This window comes from Taurulus bubalis (genome assembly GCF_910589615.1).
Source record: "Taurulus bubalis genome assembly, chromosome: 9".
Taxonomy (NCBI): domain Eukaryota; kingdom Metazoa; phylum Chordata; class Actinopteri; order Perciformes; family Cottidae; genus Taurulus; species Taurulus bubalis.
In genome coordinates this window covers 25,096,718-25,114,102 of record NC_136597.1, presented here as the reverse complement: position 1 = coordinate 25,114,102, position 17,385 = coordinate 25,096,718, and the positions used below count along the sequence as shown (strand labels likewise).

The 17,385-nt window shown below is 44.9% G+C and overlaps 2 protein-coding genes across 2 annotated transcripts in view; both read right to left on the bottom strand.

The window, feature by feature from the left end:
- Positions 1 to 1,294: 1,294 nt before the first annotated feature.
- alx1 (ALX homeobox 1) lies at positions 1,295 to 6,497 on the bottom strand (the record flags this gene model as incomplete). The annotated part of the gene is made up of 4 exons (XM_079224277.1): positions 1,295 to 1,648; positions 4,819 to 4,947; positions 5,334 to 5,656; positions 6,320 to 6,497. 4 exons carry the CDS (start codon positions 6,495 to 6,497, stop codon positions 1,295 to 1,297), a joined length of 984 nt encoding a protein of 327 aa, XP_079080403.1.
- Positions 6,498 to 13,527: 7,030 nt separating this feature from the next.
- Positions 13,528 to 17,385, bottom strand: part of lrriq1 (leucine-rich repeats and IQ motif containing 1) — a gene marked incomplete at both ends in the record, with an annotated part of 33,949 nt that continues 30,091 nt past the window's right edge. The window contains 3 exons of the mRNA XM_079223406.1: positions 13,528 to 13,661; positions 16,425 to 16,497; positions 16,964 to 17,024. Of these exons, the coding sequence (XP_079079532.1) occupies positions 13,528 to 13,661; positions 16,425 to 16,497; positions 16,964 to 17,024 (268 nt within the window). The remainder of the gene's footprint in view (positions 13,662 to 16,424; positions 16,498 to 16,963; positions 17,025 to 17,385) is intronic.

Below are 17,385 nucleotides of genomic sequence, written 5' to 3'. Positions count from 1 at the left end.
GATGTATTCCCTCAGTAAACATTGTAAATATGAGTTTATGTCTCAATCTCTAGTTTCAAGTCTTCTTCAATACAGCATGATGTTCATTTAGTAAATTATGGTCATTTAGAGTCAAACAGACCATAAAGCAGGGGATGCTTTAGGGGCGGGGCTACAAGGTGATTGACAGGTCGACACCATGTTGTCCTCTTTCCCAGTGTTTTTATTTTTTAGTTCATAAAAGGGAATTGTAACGTTTTGGTGACCTAAAGTTGGCGGTCGGTTGTACTTTATGCCACCATCTTGCAAAAAAACAAGATGGCGACGGCCGTCCACAAACCAATGGGTGACGTCCCGGTGACGACGTCCACTTCTATGTCAGATAATCTGAGAAAAAACAATCTGGTTCCTCTGCTTCCCTTTAAGTGCTCCTGATGGAACTTGCAAGAAGTTTTGTTTTCAGAAACACATTTTAGTTTCGCTGTGGAAAGAGAACGTTTGTGACCCGGCTGCCATGTTGAAAACAGTCCAAAAACGAAGCTCCGCCCACCAACTCGGGATAAAACGTTCTCATTTTTACAACCGAACAGCTTCTAAAATGTGTTTCTGTAAACATTTTGGGGGGCGAGGAACGAGCAACGCGGCAACAAAACCCGTCTTCACATTTGATCGGCGTTCCTAAATTTGACAGTTTTGAGCTTCACCGGCCGTGATTGACAGCTGCGTTAGAGACTCTGATTGGTTGTTTTTTCTTCGGGTGCGGTGGAGTCTTGCAAACGCCATTAGGAGCACTAAAAAGGAGGCAGAGGAACCAGATGTTCCCGCTGATAGTCCGTCTCCTGTTCCACCGCCGGTGCGTAGCGGCGGTTTGAGCAAATATGACAAAAAGTTAACGTCGTTAAAGTTACCGACTGCAGCTTTAAGAGACTCTGACCCCTTGATTGTCTCAGTGTTTTTCATGATAACATCCAGTCCACCTGACTGTAGGAACGCAGCTGATTGTCTGTCACACAACATTATGGCTATTTCATGTTTTTAGTTACAACCTTGAGCTTATTTACTTTTATTAAACCACAAATCCTGACACATTTTTCCCATTTTAACGAATGGTCCGAGTCGCACAGATCTAAGAGGCGGAGCTCCGGAGGTGATTATGTTCACTCCCAACAACCCACTGGTGATATCTAATCTGTGGGTGTCACACTGTGGCTTGTTTGGAGTAGGATGTCGGACTCTCTTGGTACAAACTTGGAAAAGTTGTGAATAAAATATATATTTCTTCCCGATGCGCGATCCAGACGTTGCCGCCCGGCGATCACATGGCCCACGAGATGTTGGCCGTGTGCTCCTTGGCCTTCATGCGCAGCACGGCGATGCTGGACGAGCGCCTCTCGAACTCAGGCTTGGTCTCGAAGGCGTGGTGGCCGCCGGCGGCCGGCGCCAGGAGGGAGTCGGCGCCGAAGAAGTTGTTGAGGGCGACGTGGCCGAACTGGTTCTGCTGGTTGGGGAAGCCCACGTAGCCGTGCTCGCCGCCGCCGCCGCCGCCGCCGGGGGCCGAGCGCGGCGAGTGGCCGTACGAGGCCACACAGGGCGGGGAGCCGCGGGGCAGCATGCAGGACGACACCACGGGGCCGCCGGGGGCCGGGCTCGGCCACAGGTTGTTGGGAATCTGTCGGGTCAAAGGTCAAAGGAGGGTTTAGATACTGGCAGGGTTCATACACATCTTGACCAGTGGATTTCCATGAATGTGTATGAACCCTGCTTAATGCAGGGTTCATACACATTCTGACCAATGGGTTTCCATGGCTTTTCCATGACTTAAAACCAAATTTCCATGACCAAACATTTAGTGAAATCTGGGTGGAAACATGGAAAAAGTGAGTAAATGTAGTATTTAAAGGAAACAGTAAACCTTAAATGACACAAATGAATGAGACAATAGAAGAAAATAAAGGAATAAACATTTATATAGATGCCTGTATGTTTGCCTGCTTATATTTTGAGCGTCTTTCTTTTAAAAGCATATTAATTATTTCAAACTCAGCGTGAATGAACGTCATGAACACATGAATATAACACATTTACATGACTTTTTGATTTTTTTTCAAGGACTTTTCCAGGCCTGGAAAAAAACATTTTAAAATTCCATGACTTTTCCAGGTTTTCCATGACCGTAAGAACCCTGAACTGGGAAGAGGACTGCACAAATATGAATTCTAATAGCTATATTACATCTATACACACACACACTCACACACACACACACACACACAGGTTTCTACACAGCTGTAGAAGTAACGCTTTACACATACATGTACAGTTGAAACATTCCACATAATGTCACTGGAATCCTTCCACCGGCTGATGAAGACCATGACATGTGACCGAAAGCTCAGAAAAAGCTAGTAAGTGTTTTGATGAGATTATTCTGTCACGCAGAACAGATGTAATTTATAGGAGCTTAAGTCCAGCGTAAGAAATAAAAGAAAGTTACATTTAGAAACGATGAGCTGTACATAATATTATATAGTATGAAGTGACATTGCGTAAAATGTTGAAATAACATTTTTTATTGTATATAATATGTATATATGTACAATGAGAGCGTTAAATTCCATGCATGTGTGACACACGGCCAATAAAGCTGATTCTGATAAGTGGTCGAACATTTTCTAACATACACACGTCACAAGAAAATATATAATCTAATATATTTACTCACTTAAATCTAGCGGTATCTGGACATGCAGAAGGTTTTGGGTTTTATTTGATCATATTGTGAGAGATCTGTCCCTCCGTATCGTACACACACACACACACACACACACACACACACACACATTCAAAGACCCTTTAAAAAACTGGATTAGAGTCGATGAGATTAACAAAGACAAGATGTTACTAAATGGGAAATATGAAATGTCTAGAAAACACCAGCAGAAAGTGAATTATTTTTAGGGGTAAAATGACCTTTTAAAAAAAGGTCATTGTGTCAAACGCTGAATGAATGTAAACGAACGTTTATATTCTACTATTTTTGAAGTCATAAAAGTGTCATGCAGACGCTATTTACATTTTTTTATGATGATCGGAGAGCAAACAGGCCGGAGGGAACAAAGAGGACGGAGAGGAGTAGAGTCCCATCTGGTCACCACTGAGATCTGTAGGAGCTCCAGTCCGTCTTTAAGCAGCAATATTTTTGTATTTTGTATATATACACATACAAAAGTAATCAAAATAATTGCTCCAAAATAGTTCAAAATTTCAGCATCTTCAAAAAAAAGAAACCTGCAAAAACTATAAACTGAACCGAGCGATTATTGTTCAGCACAGGGAAACATATTTCTGCCAAAATAAATATAGCTGACAGGAAAGTCTGAACAAAACCCGCAAACCTACAGTGTTGCGGTGAAGAGTAAAAGTCAACTCTAACAGTTAAATAAACGTATTTCGCAGCCCGTAAATACGGCTGCAGCTGGAGAGTCAGCATCGTGCCGTTCCACCAGCAGAAAGACAACAACCTATCGGCCAAAACCTCAAGCAAACCAAATGAAAACACACAAGAATGCAATCAATGTCCAGAGTGTTCAGGGAGACAGAGACACCCGCTGGCGGCGGGACGGCCCGTTCAATGACAGTAATCTGGATCAGCTGCAGGGGAATCTATCAGAAACATGTGCGGGGAACAGAATACCAGGAAGTCCAGCGGATCTGACCTCTGCAGAAGAGATGCAGCTCAATTCCACCTCTTTAAACGCAACATGTTCGCTGCTTTCTGCAGTTTAAAGCGTGAACACACAACCCTCTGAGGAGCGGCTCATTTCCATGTGAAGAAAAAACACTCGGAGGCCCGACCTCAGTATCTAGGAGAGACAAAAGCTGACGTGACGTCTCCTCTCACCTCATCTCGTAGCCGACCTTTGTCCAAGGCAGCGAGACGGACATGAGACGTGATATAAAGGCTCGCTCAGCCGTGACACCTCACAGGCGCTCTAACCAGCGACCCGGCTTCTTATCTGAGGCCGCGCTTCATAACAGGTGATTAATGGAGCGCCGGGGACGAGCCGTGATTAATGCCGGGGCGAGCGAGCGTTTGTTGTGGCTGAAGGAAGTGGAGGATTTGAGGAGGGAGGAGCTGCATTCCCCTCCGTGAGACACTGCAGGTGAAGAGGGTTCACGTTCTAGTCATGAGATCCTCTCACTGAAGCTACCAGTGATGCTTATATTAGGATAATTCATTTTTGTGTGTTTTTTATATGTAAATGAGGCATTATCTTGGGAAATGTGTGCCAAATGTGCTGGAATTGTATGGAAGCAGTGTTCAAAAATACATTTTTGTACATTTCAAAAGGTTTTTTAACAGACATAATTTTGGATATCTCTTTGTATCACATTAAATCAGAAAATATTGTGAATATAAGTAAAAATAATCTGTTTTTTCCCATGTTTTTATGAGTAAAATGTTGTATAAATCAGGCTATGAATGAAAAACAGCATAGAGAGGAATGAAAGAGTATAAAGTTATGCAGTTTGATGGATTTAAGAGCTGAGAAACAAATCTAATTTAGAGAAAACGGCCTTTAAAGATGTTTTGTTGAATTATTTTTGAAGACACTGCAGGTGAATATGGTAAAACAATATATTTAATGAATAGATATGAACATGAAACTTATCTAATGCTAATTTATGGTGAATTCATAATAAATCTACAGACGCAAAAAGATAGTAAAAAAGAAGAAAATAAATATTTCGTATTTTAGAGGTTTTCTTTCCCCGATGAGAGCAGACTATTCTGGGGTCATTGACATGTAACCCAGAGGTTGCTGCACCGGGACTCGCCTGCGTGTAGCCGTCGGTCCTCGGGATCACCGACAGGTCGTAGGTGGCTGCAAAGTGAGTCTTGGCTTGTTGGATCTGCCCGTAGCGCTCTCGTTTCCTCCATTTTGCTCTTCTGTTCTGAAACCACACCTAAGAGGAAATGAAACAGGAAATGAGACAAATCAAAAATCCCTTTAAATAAATGGGACCAAATATCACGTGCATGGCATTTGCTTTTGAAAAGAAGTGCAACTAATTTATGGCAAAATAATCTGTTTGAGGGAGAAGAAACTAAATTTAAAAAAGAGCTGCAGCAGCCTGCAATGCAAATAAATCCTTCTGCATTGTTTTTAAGAAGAAAAAAATAGTGTTCAATCAACAGATTGTTTTATTCACTAAATATCGTTTCGCGGAGCAACACTTTACGCACGGCGGCCTCGCTCCACGCGCACGTGCCTTCGCCTCGCAGCCCTCATCTCTGTGTTCTGCTTCTCCTCTCCATCAGTGTGAGTGGACACAATAAGACTCGTAATAACCTGCACTCTGGCCTCCGTTAATTCCGTCCTCATGGCCAGCTGTTCCCTCACGTAAACATCTGGGTAGTGTGTTTTCTGAAAGACTTTCTCCAGCTCCTCCAGCTGCGCGCTGGTGAAGGTCGTCCGGTGTCTCCTCTTCTTGCTGCTGGACACGTTGCTGTCGCACTTGTCCCCCATGTCCCGCATGTCCGCCATGTCGTCCAGGTCCGTTTTGTCCGGCCCGGAAGTCACCGGCGACGCGCGCAGGGAGCAGCAGCCGTCCATCGGCCTCGCGAGCTCCGCGTGCACAGCGTCCGCGTCCGTCTTTGGCACACCGTAGTTGGCTGGAATGAACGAGCGAAACATTTATTATTATACATATTGACTGACATGCCATTTTATATTGGACGTGCAACTTAAAAAAATACAATATGGACAAAACTAATTCATTCTTAATATGTTTAAAATAAAACAACTGAAATAAAAGTGTTGCATGCTAAAATATTAAATATAAAAAATTAAGAAACACCAGAAAAGTTTGGGACAAAAAATGTGAGGATTAAATGTTCAATTTTCCACCGATTTTTTGTTTTCTCTTGAACACATCATCATCCTGTAAAACAATTCAATATCGACGCACGAAGAAGAAGAAGAAGAAGAAGAAGAAGAAGAAGAAGAAGAAGAAGAAGAAGAAGAAGAAGAAGAACAAAAATGGAATAAAAGTTAATGCTTTAAGTGTTGCATGCCAACAAATTAAATATAAAAAAGGCAAAAACCTAAATTACAAATAAAAGAAACACCAGAAAAGCTTGGGACGAAAAAAAAGAAGATTGGATGTGAATTTTCCACCGATTTTTTTGTATTCTCTTGAACACATCAAAAATACAATATCGACGCAAGAAGAAGAAGAAGTAGAAGTAGAAGTAGAAGTAGAAGAAGAAGAAGAAGAAGAAGAAGAAGAAGAAGAAGAAGAAGAAGAAGAAGAAGTTAAAATGTCCGTTACGCACCGTTGTGGTCTCCGCGGTGCTCGCCGCTCTGGAGCCCGAAGGCCTGCACACATTTGGGGGCCGCCTTGCTGAAGTACTGCGCGCTGTCCAGGCTCTCCATGACTTGGTCCATGTAGTAATCGCTGGCCTTCATCGCTTGGCTCTTCAACGCAAACTTATCATCCATGTACTCCATCATCTTAACCCCAAAATCCGCTTTAATCAAAAGTCACCATGAGAAGAGAAAGTGGAAGAAGAAAAAAAGAAGAAACAAAAAAAAAAAGAAGGAACTAATCGCCGTTGCGCACCGATGGCTTTTTTTTTTGTAATGCAATAATTCTCCAGCGGAGTTAATTCGCTGCGTCTTTATAGCCGGGAAGAGACGCGCTCCTCGGAGCTGCCTCCTCCCGGAGAGGAGCGGAGCGGAGCGGCTCCTCCCACGACCCGCAGCTCTCTGGAGGATCGACCAGAAGAGACTTTCATGTTCACACATCGTGGACTTTAAATTAGACTTCACTTCAGATGGTACTTCTCTGCTGCTCTGCATCCCGGTTTAATGTGTTTGATCCCGGGATGAAGAGAACAACAAGATGCTCTAAAGAAGAAAACACACACACACACACACACACACGCACGCACACACACACACACACACACACACACACACACACACACACGCATCTTTACTTTATTCTATTTTATTGTAATTGTTATTATATTAGCTTTATGTTCCAGGCAAACTGATTAAAGCCGTGTATTTTCAATGATTCGGCCCTCCCATGTTTGTGAATATATTTAAAATATGTCACGAATTCAACATTTGCAATTAACGTTGAATTATTATTGTTTTTGTTGTGGTAGTTGAACAAAAACTTTAAATATTAGGCCTAATTTACACAATCCAGTCCCTTTGAGCGCGTTGACCACGCTTCACACTTCAGTCAGTGTGTTTTATTAATTAAGGATCCTGATATTTTGATAAACAAGGCAAACATGTGACTTCTTCAGACGTTCAGAGGCTCCAGATGTTCGTTCATGTTGCCTCTTAACTATAAATCACGTTCAGGGTTCAGAGGAACATGTGAAGATGTTCAGCCCTTCATTTAAACTCATTTCGTGAGAATTGAAAGCCAACGAGCTTCGATAGTTTGGCGCATGTTTATTAATCATGAACTGCATTCCGAGCATTCTGGATGAAATTCATGCTTTGTGTCACATTTCTGCAAAACTATTAATCAATTATTATTTTTTATCTCTATTTTTGATACAAAATGGCATTGGGCAGTGAGATATGGAACACAGTCATGAAGCCCAAAGAGGAATAAAAGGGACAAGAAACAAATATTAAAAAGTATTATTGATATATATATATATATATTATATTTGTATTTTTGTATTAATAATATATATATACACATACAGTATATACACACATACACAATAACGCACATATATTGTGTGTGTGTGTGTGTGTGTGTGTGGTCACAGATTCCACAGGTTCACATAACCAATAACACAATAACTACCAGACAACTGTTCTGATTCTTGAAGCCGTTGTTAACTGAAGTGTTTTCACATCTGTAACATCTGTCACTGAGTGATATGAAAGATGAAGGAGCCGCTAATAAATGATGGTGCATCTCCTGCACCAGGTGAATCTTTACGAACACAAAAGGTGAAGAAAGTTTGTTTGCAAAGTCATCGACACAATTATGTCACGAGAACAAAGTACAGTTGTTGTTGCAGCTGCAACCAAATAAATTAAACTTGAGTCACTTCCCTGTTGCTCAGTGAACAGTAACTTCAGTCACAGAAATATTGTATTTATTTTTTAATATTTGTATTTCTCTGAACAAATGATTCTTTGTAAAAAAGAAAGAAAAAAAAGCAGTATTTCAAATGGTAGGGTTTGGATTGACGTTATAAAAGTCCTGTAAATGAGGTGTGGGCCTTCTTTTTTATTTTCTTGCTTTAATTAAAAACCAAACATTCTCCTCATGCTCAGGAAAGCAGAGTTTCATTGAACCCAGACACACACACACACACACACACACACACACACACACACACACACACACACAGAGCGAGGTTCTTCTGTTTCTTCTTATTGGAGGAGTCGTGTTACCCTGAACCTGAAGCCCATCTCCCACCATGCACCTCTCCGCCCACGAGCCTCGCCACCTGCAATGCACACCATGCGTGTGCTTTGGTTCGCTCTGGGGTCAGTGGCAGTTACCTGGAGCTGCACGGGGCCACGGGGGAGAGCCAAACAAAAAACAAACAGAGGCGCTCCTAAGTAGCAGAGGGGGCGGGGTCTTATTTGGGCTTCTAAGATGACCTCGCGTACGCCGGCCCACGCTGAGGAGAAAATGTGAAAAGTTCACTGGGGTTTGCTTCGGACCCGCAAAAGATCCTCACCCTCACTTTTCATCCCCAAAAAAACGTGTGGTGCAACGTTCCGTGCAGCATTCGTCTTGGTCAAAATGTAACCGAGTTAATTGAGAGTCATTTTAGTGACTGAACGCCGTCCAACACGAGCCGGGGACCAGAGAGGTGACATCATGATGCCCGGGAGCCACGTTCAATCTATTGAAGTGTCTTCAACACACACACACACACACACACACACACACACACACACACACACACACACACACACACACACACACACACACACATACACACACACGCACAGAGAGAGAGAGTTTATTTTCCACCAAAAACATTTGTGAGTGTCGTTTGAGTCCTGCGGGACGTTTGGCTCAAAAAGAAGAGTGACAAGGAAAAACAAAAAAAAGTGAAAGCAACCGTTTGTTTTTCCGTTTTTTAGGTTGTTTGTTTGTTTTGTTTTTGTTTTCCAAGGAGCCGGGGGCTGGAGTCCTGTGGGTTCATGTCGAGTTGGTGGACGGGTCACCTGCGACCGAAACCAGAACCACACTACGAGGCTGGAGCTCGTTTTAAATGACGAGGAAATGATCATAAAAAAAAGAAGAATTTGGGACACATGATCCCATTTGTTACTGACCATTAACCCTAAAATGTTTATTAATGCGAGTGCATTTTAAAATGTACAACAGATTTAGGCGTAACCAAAGCTGAAGCCTCGATGGCCGCTTCGGTTTGAGCTTTAAAATGATAAAAAAAATACGTTCATCGACAGAAGTACAAACACATAAAGTACTTGTAACTGTACAGGGTCAATAAAGGGTTAAAGCAACAATGTTTTTATTTTTGTTGAATCCAGTTTAGCAAAAAGAAAAAGTCGTTTATCATTTAAACACAAACTAGACAAACAGATGCAATAATCTCATTGTATCAGTTTGGATTGTCATAAAAAAAAGCCAATTTAAAAAAGACGTGTACATATATTTCATGATTACTTTACGTAACATCAAATCTGTACATTTCACAACGTGTATAAAACATGCATGTCTAGATGTGCAGACGCATGCGTGTGCATCTACTTCCTTAAATGCCCTCTGCATCAGAGGATCTCGTTATTCGCTGAGAAATGGAAGTGATTCTGTTGTAATTTAGTTTCCCGGTGACATCATTCCCGCTCGGCCGTGTGAAAACCGTGACTCTGACCCGCGTTGATATCGCAAGCCAGCAGCTGTCGTTTTTGGGGAGTAAATTAGCTTCGACTTTTACAAAAGAGTCCAGCGCGGGACGCTTTCAGCTCGTGTGAGTTTACTCCCCAATTTCTTTATAAATTGGTTTCGCGTTTCCAGGAGGGAACATTCCTCAGAGTGCAGGTCCATTCCGTCTTTACTTTGGCTAAACGGAGAGAACTAATCGCGTCACGAGGCCCGAAACAAACGAGGGAAGACCTCGTGCCTCTTCTCCGATCGGTCGCTCAGTGTGTGAGCGACCTGGAGGTAATGTTATTTTACATGATGGCGAATTTATCTTATTTAAGCCATACATCTCTGATACATTTCCACTGAGTTTGTCTTATTTATGATTTACTATTTAATAATAATGATATCGCATGACTTGACCTTCAAATCAGCTTTTTTTTATAACTACATGCAGGTATACACAAACTACTACTACTACTACTACTACTAGAGGCACTCATCACAATAGTTACTTATTCTATACTTTACATCACAGCGCGGCACCGTTTAATTCTTATTTTTTAAAAGGCGACCATTGACTTCCATTCATTTATACGACGTCGCTCATGAAACTCGCTTAAGCTTCTTAAACCTCGTAAAGTGCATCACAACACATTGAAAAGGACCTGCTTCTCTTGTGTAATAGATCATACATCAAGTCCGGGTTATTTCTTTTGCTCAAACAGAAATGAATGGACACCAACGGTCAGCTAAAGCACTCTGTCGCGGTCCCTCGATGCGGTGGGAGAAAAGCACTCGGAGGGATATTTGGATACCGAGCCGCTCCCCGCCAGACTCCATCTGACAACATTTGCTGACTTGAGGTCGGGCCGTCTGGGCCGAGAGGGACATTCTTCCTCTTATCTCGAGAGTGCGGTGCAGCGCTCGTTTCACCAGGCAATGGATTGTGGATGTCTTGGGTTACATCTAATTTTACCCATAACCCAAAAGTAAACACGCGTAATGAAGACTGGTGGACGATGGCTTTTTAAAAAAACAATATCATTCCAGGGAGCGGTAGAGAAAAGCTCTGAAAAGCCGGAGGAACATATGAACTTTTATGTCACCTGTCTTTTCTTGTTGCACGGGAAAAAAGCTCCATAATTCTCCAGCATCGCAGTCGTGGAATGGCCCACCCCCACCCCTTGATTTGCCCCAGAGAGCGTTTAGAGGTAGTGCTCTTGAGTTTCACAACAGCTCCCCCACCCTGAAAAACCCAATCCCACCACCACCCCGGCCTCTCTGGCATACGCCGCCCTCCAAGACGAAGATCCCCCGTCAGCTCGCGTACAGTCAAAACACAGCCTCCAAGACATGTGCGAGCGAACGATAGCGGGGAAAGTAAATAGACAGACGTGCATTTCCTGCCAGGGAGCCGCTCCGCAGCTCCGACTATTTGTTTTGACATTCATTAAGTTATTGTTTCCAGGCGGCGGGGCCAGCGAGGAACATCCGAGCCTGAGGTTCACCGCCTCCGGGTCGGGCCAGTGTTTGCGGACGAGACGCCTCGGCTCTCCACGCTCGCATGCACAGACGAGGCCATTGTGATCCGCGACCGGGAAGAAGGAAAAGCATCAGTGTTTGCGCTCGGCCCGTAACAGCAGTCATTTTCAAGCCCGCAGTTGGCGAGCGGGAGCTACAGTTAGCCGCACAATGTGGGAAATTGCACTTAAATCTCTGGGCTTTATTCAACTTTACCCGTAAGAGAGCGACTCTCTTCCCACGGATACAAGCTGGATGTTTTGTCAAGAGAGTAAAATCTGCAGAGAAACAACAGCTCAGCATCCAAAGAAACATGAATCCACAGGTATTAGAAGGCACTGGTCAGGGCAACCATTTTGGGAAATTGGCAACCGATTCTTGGCCTTTGGTCGCCAACAGTGCGAACCACTTTTTGACTTATAAAGACATTGAAACCCTATACATACATGCGAAATAAACACATTTTAAATGTTCTGCATTAGCGATATTTTAATCAGAACCGGAACCAGACAACGCACATGTGTTGGTGTGTTGGTGTGTTGGCGCATTGGTGCGTTGGTGTGTTTTGGTGTGTTGGCGTGTTGGGGTGTTGGTGCGTTGGGGCATTGGCGTGTTGGTGTTGGTGTGTTTTGGTGTGTTGGTGTGTTGGCGTGTTGGGGTGTTGGGGTGTTGGTGTGTTGGTATGTTGGGGCATTGGCGTGTTGGTATGTTGGGGCATTGGTGTGTTGGTGTGTTTTGGTGTGTTGGTGTGTTGGGGTGTTGGGGTGTTGGGGCATTGGCGTGTTCGTATGTTGGGGCATTGGTGTGTTGGTGTGTTTTGGTGTGTTGGTGTGTTGGTGTGTTGGGGTGTTGGTGTGTTGGTATGTTGGGGCATTGGTGTGTTGGTATGTTGGGGCATTGGTGTGTTGGTATGTTGGGGCATTGGTGTGTTGGTGTGTTGGTGTGTTGGGGTGTTGGTGTGTTGGTATGTTGGGGCATTGGTGTGTTGGGGTGTTGGTGTGTTGGTGCGTCGCCGTGTTTTGGTGTGTTGGTGTGTTGGGTCGTTAGTGTGTTTTGGTGTGTTGGCGTGTTGGTGTGTTTTGGTGTGTTTTGGTGTGTTGGGGTTTTGGGGTGTTGGTGTGTTGGTGTGTTGGTGCGTTGCCGTGTTTTGGTGTGTTGGTGTGTCGGGTCGTTAGTGTGTTGGCGCGTTGGTGTGTTTTGGTGTGTTGGTGTGTTGAGGCGTTGGCGTGTTGGTATGTTGGGTGTGTTGGGGCGTTGGTGTGTTGGTGCGTTAGCGTGTTGGCGTGTTGGTGCATTGGTGCGTTAGCGTGTTGCCGTGTGTTGGTGTGTTGGCGCGTTGGCGTGTTGGTGCGTTTCCTCGCCTGCATAAACACACCTGTTGGCTGACGATGGCAAAGCAAATGAGTTTTTTTAATTGTGGGGTAAAAAGTTCAAGTCATCCTGTCAACATCACAAACCAAAACTGGTAATTTTTCCATTAAATCCATTTTACAGATGAACTTGAAAGTGTCCCGCCGTCTTCGAGCTGGATGGAGAACATTACGGCGAAGCCTGTGCAACACACAGAATGTCCCATTTCCACTATTAAGCTGACATATTACTGCATCGTATTAAAAGGTGACTGAAATTGGCGACCACATTTCCCGTTTCGGCCACTAAACGTTGTTGCTCGGTTGCGTTGAGCCCGGCTGGCTCTCATTTCCTGCCACCACGTCCATACGAGGCGTGCGGTTTTGTTCCGCGTGCTTTGCTGCCGGTCGGCCGCGATCCCGTCGTCCAGGCAGTGATACTTGAGCTGAACCGACACAATGGAACCGCCTGGAGATATTTGGGCTGGTCCAGGGTCCTATTGCTCTTAATTAGTTCTCGGGACAGGGAAGCTCAAGTTTTCAGTGCAAAAAAGCACAGCTGCCGGCAATAAAGTAGCATTATAAATACAAATAAAGAAAGTCTTCTTGGAAGGGAAGAAATAACCTGGTGAGGATGAAATGTATTGATGTTAATACCGCGCCGCAGCCTGGGAAGCATCAATACGCTCCCCTGAACTACATTCTTTGCCGGGACACGTATCAGAAGAGAATATCACAGCTCTCTGGGCGAGGACGGCAGCGGAGAGGAGTTTGTGTTTTACTTGTACTCTTTGTCCCTCTTCTTGCCGCCTCCCCAGCCGCCGCTCAACTGCACCGCCTTGTCTCGGTGGGAGATGCGCTCCCTCTTGGACGGAGCGGAGGCGACGCGCCGAGGAGATGGAACCTCGCCGCCTGGAGACAGAGAAAAGGGAAAATGCGTCAACATCTCACGTGGGATAAATCCGCCACAGACTTCAAAACGGCAGTTCGAGCTATTCGAAATGACGTGTTTGACGCTAAGCACTCCGGGTCGGCTCTTTATGTCTGATCGGCCATTTTTTAGGGTCCTTCATACTTGGAGTTGTGGTCAATACCATAAAAGGGTTTCTAGAGGAAGGAGCCGTCCAAAGCAATCAGCTGTCATTAAAGGAACGCATCAGTTGAGGATTTTACCGTAAAGGTCAAAATGTTGCTGGTGTTGTGTCATGGAAGTCATGGAAGTTTGAATGTATTTCATGTTTTTCTATTGATTTCAAGCAAACAGATGACACAGACATTGTTGCTCAAACCTAACGAGGGATTTGCAACTTTTAAACCTTGAAAGAATCAAATTTTGACTTTGGTTCGGTCTCTCGTCTCAGGAGACTCGAGACGACACGATATTTAATCTCACTTTAAAAGACTTAAGCTCGAGCAGGTGAGTTTTGTGTTTGCGTGCTCCGACTCCCGGGAGCGCCGTGTGTGTGTGTGTGTGTGTGTGTGTGTGTCTCGGAGGCCCCATCCCATTCCACCTGGGGATCAGTACAAAGCTTTTCAAACACACAGTACAAAGGCAGCGCTTCTACCGGGCATGATGCTTTCCACGTGTCGGGCCCGGGACGGCGGCCGCCACACAGGGAGCCACGCGGCGGGGGAGGTGTGTGTGTGTGTGTGTGTGTGTGTGTGTGGCATCGCAGGTACTGACCCGGCTCCGAATATCTGCACAGCTGGCCCACTGTATAGAATATCCATCGCACCTCGTCTCGCCGTAGTGCTTCTCCTCCGGGTTTGTGTTGTGTAGCTTCTGGTGGCTAAATATAGTTGATCAAAAGACTTTTGTCTTTTGCGCGTGAACGTTTGACGCGCGTGTGGCCAATTTTCAACGCGCTACATGCTACGACACAAAAATGGCCGCACCGTTTGACCCGACCGCTGTGACCAGAAGAAATCGTTTCCAATCATTTTGCTCCTATTAGAGGACGAAATGGAGAGGGGGGGGCCGATATGCAACTTAAGCGGTTTCCCCTAGTGAAAATATTTTCCGGGGGCCTGGAAACGCATTTCCTGGCACCGGCCCAGCGAGCGGTGGGTATCGCGTTGCAACGAGCATTTAGGTCGCCTTTACTGCGATGGCAGACCAAGTGAACCGTCCCACTTTTAAAGCCTTCGCTTTGATGTGTGCCACTTCAGGAGCACTTTGATAAATGACTTCAGTTTCTCTCTTTGACTTTTAAAAGTGTGTTAGTAGCCCATTTCCTCTGACGCGGACGGGTTTTTTTGATGATGTAGCGCCGAGATCATTAGATGCGCTTTCCAAGTTTATGAAATACATAATTTCATTTACATTTTTTGAGGAAAACGCTCTTTTCTTACACACACATTCTCATTTCAACTCACAACTCAATAAGTGGTGTTTTCGTCGAGGACAACAGCGTGCCTGCTGAGCTCGACGGCGCTCGCTGCTGCTGCTGCTGCACCTCGTGGAAATCATTCCCGAAATCATCACCGGAATCCAATTTGGCTTCGTTACCGGGGACAGGGCTCTCCTTCACTGGGATTCCTGGGCTTGTTTAATGTGGTCATCTGCTGCCGTCAGCCTGTCAGTAGCATCTTTGTCACTCAGACTCCTGAGCCCCGCTGCTCCTGACAGAAGGGCCAGTCATTCTTCACTGAAAGGACTTTTTTCTGCCCCGTTTCCTGTCGGAGAAGAAATTCACAGCACTCTGTCCCCGGCCCGACCTTGTGGCTCTCCCCCCCCCACCGGCCCCCCCGCCTCCCTCACGGAGCGGCCGACCAGTGGACTCAGTCTAGGCTGAATAAGCAGCTGCCTTGATCCCTGGCTCGGCTCACTCGGGTCTGAGCGACCCGAGACCCATGGGTGCAAGTGTGCAAACATAGAAACATCTGTACACACACATGCTGGATGTAGAAGGTACACACACACACACACACACACACACACACACACACACACATGCACACAAAAATCGGCATCCAACCACAAGTCGGGCTGCGACTAACGATTATAAATCACTGTCGGTTAATCAGTTGATTATTTTCTTGAATAATTGATGAGTTGTTTGGTCTATAAAATGATTAACTTTGTTTCCCAAAGCTCAAGATGATGCCCGTCACTCAAAGATATTCAGCTTACCGTCATGCAACCAGAAATAAGCGAATTTAGATTTAAAAAAATAATGATAATAACTACTCAAACCGATTATCCAAACATTTGGCAATTAGTTTAATAGTTGACGACTTATTGATTGATCTTTGCAGCTCTAATCACAATCTATGATTTATTAGGTTTGAGCATGAAACTGCTAAGAAGGTCAGTTCAGCAAACTAATGAGTGGCATAAAATGTGTACTAGATATACTGGATATATGATATAACTATATGTTACATATAAAGCATATAATACAGTGTGTGAATGCATGTTTGCGAGTTTAAAAGACATGTTCAATTTCCAATTAAATGAAGCTTTGCCAACACATGTCCCTCTGACTATTGATCTGGACGGCCAGTTGTTGTTGAGAGAGAAGTTGAAAGCAGAGTCAGGGACAGAGATAATCTCTGTTAAGAGGATAATTAAGTCTTGTGTTTCAGGACATTTCATGAATGTTTTTCTTTATTTTTGGGATTCTATTCAACATTTCTGGGTGGAAAAACAACTGCGGAGTTAAAGAGACTCACTTGAGGGTCCGTAAGAGTTTCTGCGAGGATAACTGTGCGATCCGCTGCCGTGATGCGTGCATGCCGGGTCGGCCTGCACACACAGAAACACACAGAAACACACACATGAGCCCCAACAACCAGCGGCTACGCAGTCTCAACATATCTAAGAAACAGGAGGAAGGAGGGGCTCCTCTTGCCAGTGATCATAACTCAAGCTGCTCTGCACTTTCCCCGACTTCAAAGACCTGGCGAGCATCAGTATCGTTCACGCGTCCGGGGGAAAACTGCTCCAAAGTGACACTGGGGTTTCTGCAAGCAAAATGAAGAAATTGCGGCCAGTTGATCCAATTGAAAGTGTCACTGTGGAGCTAACCCCCCCCCCCCCCCCCCCGCCTGCTGCTGCATTTAAATGGGAGCTGATGGGACAGGCTCCAGGAGAGAGAACCTACAGCGCGGGACATGACTGACTGATGAATGTAAATACTGCGTAATGTCACATACATGCAACTACAGACCCCCTCCATCCTCCCAATGAACTGCAGGGGAAAACAACTCACCACGAGCTGCACTCGGCCTCCGTTCAGGACGTCTGAGCTGATCTCCGGTAGGAAATGTACGCTGAGAAGAAAAGATAGCAACAAAAACATTTCAGACCGATTCAGCGGTTTCTCCCTCTTCAGTTCGATGCAATTACCTCTGACATATCATAAAAGAAACACAGATGACATGCATGATAATCCTGATGTCCATTACGGGTTGCACAGGCCTAAACATGCTCTCTGCCGGTTACAGACACTTTGATGTGTCGGCTCCATCTCTTCGCTCGACGTGGACTCAGAGGTTTGACTTTATCGAGTTAGAACGGGCATTTTGTGTCCGTCAAGAGGGAGCCGCGGACGGCGGCGGTGTTTCAGCTTGACGGGTTGTTGTGTTAACTGCTGGCTCTCAGCCCAATACGTCGCGGTCGCTTTATTTATCT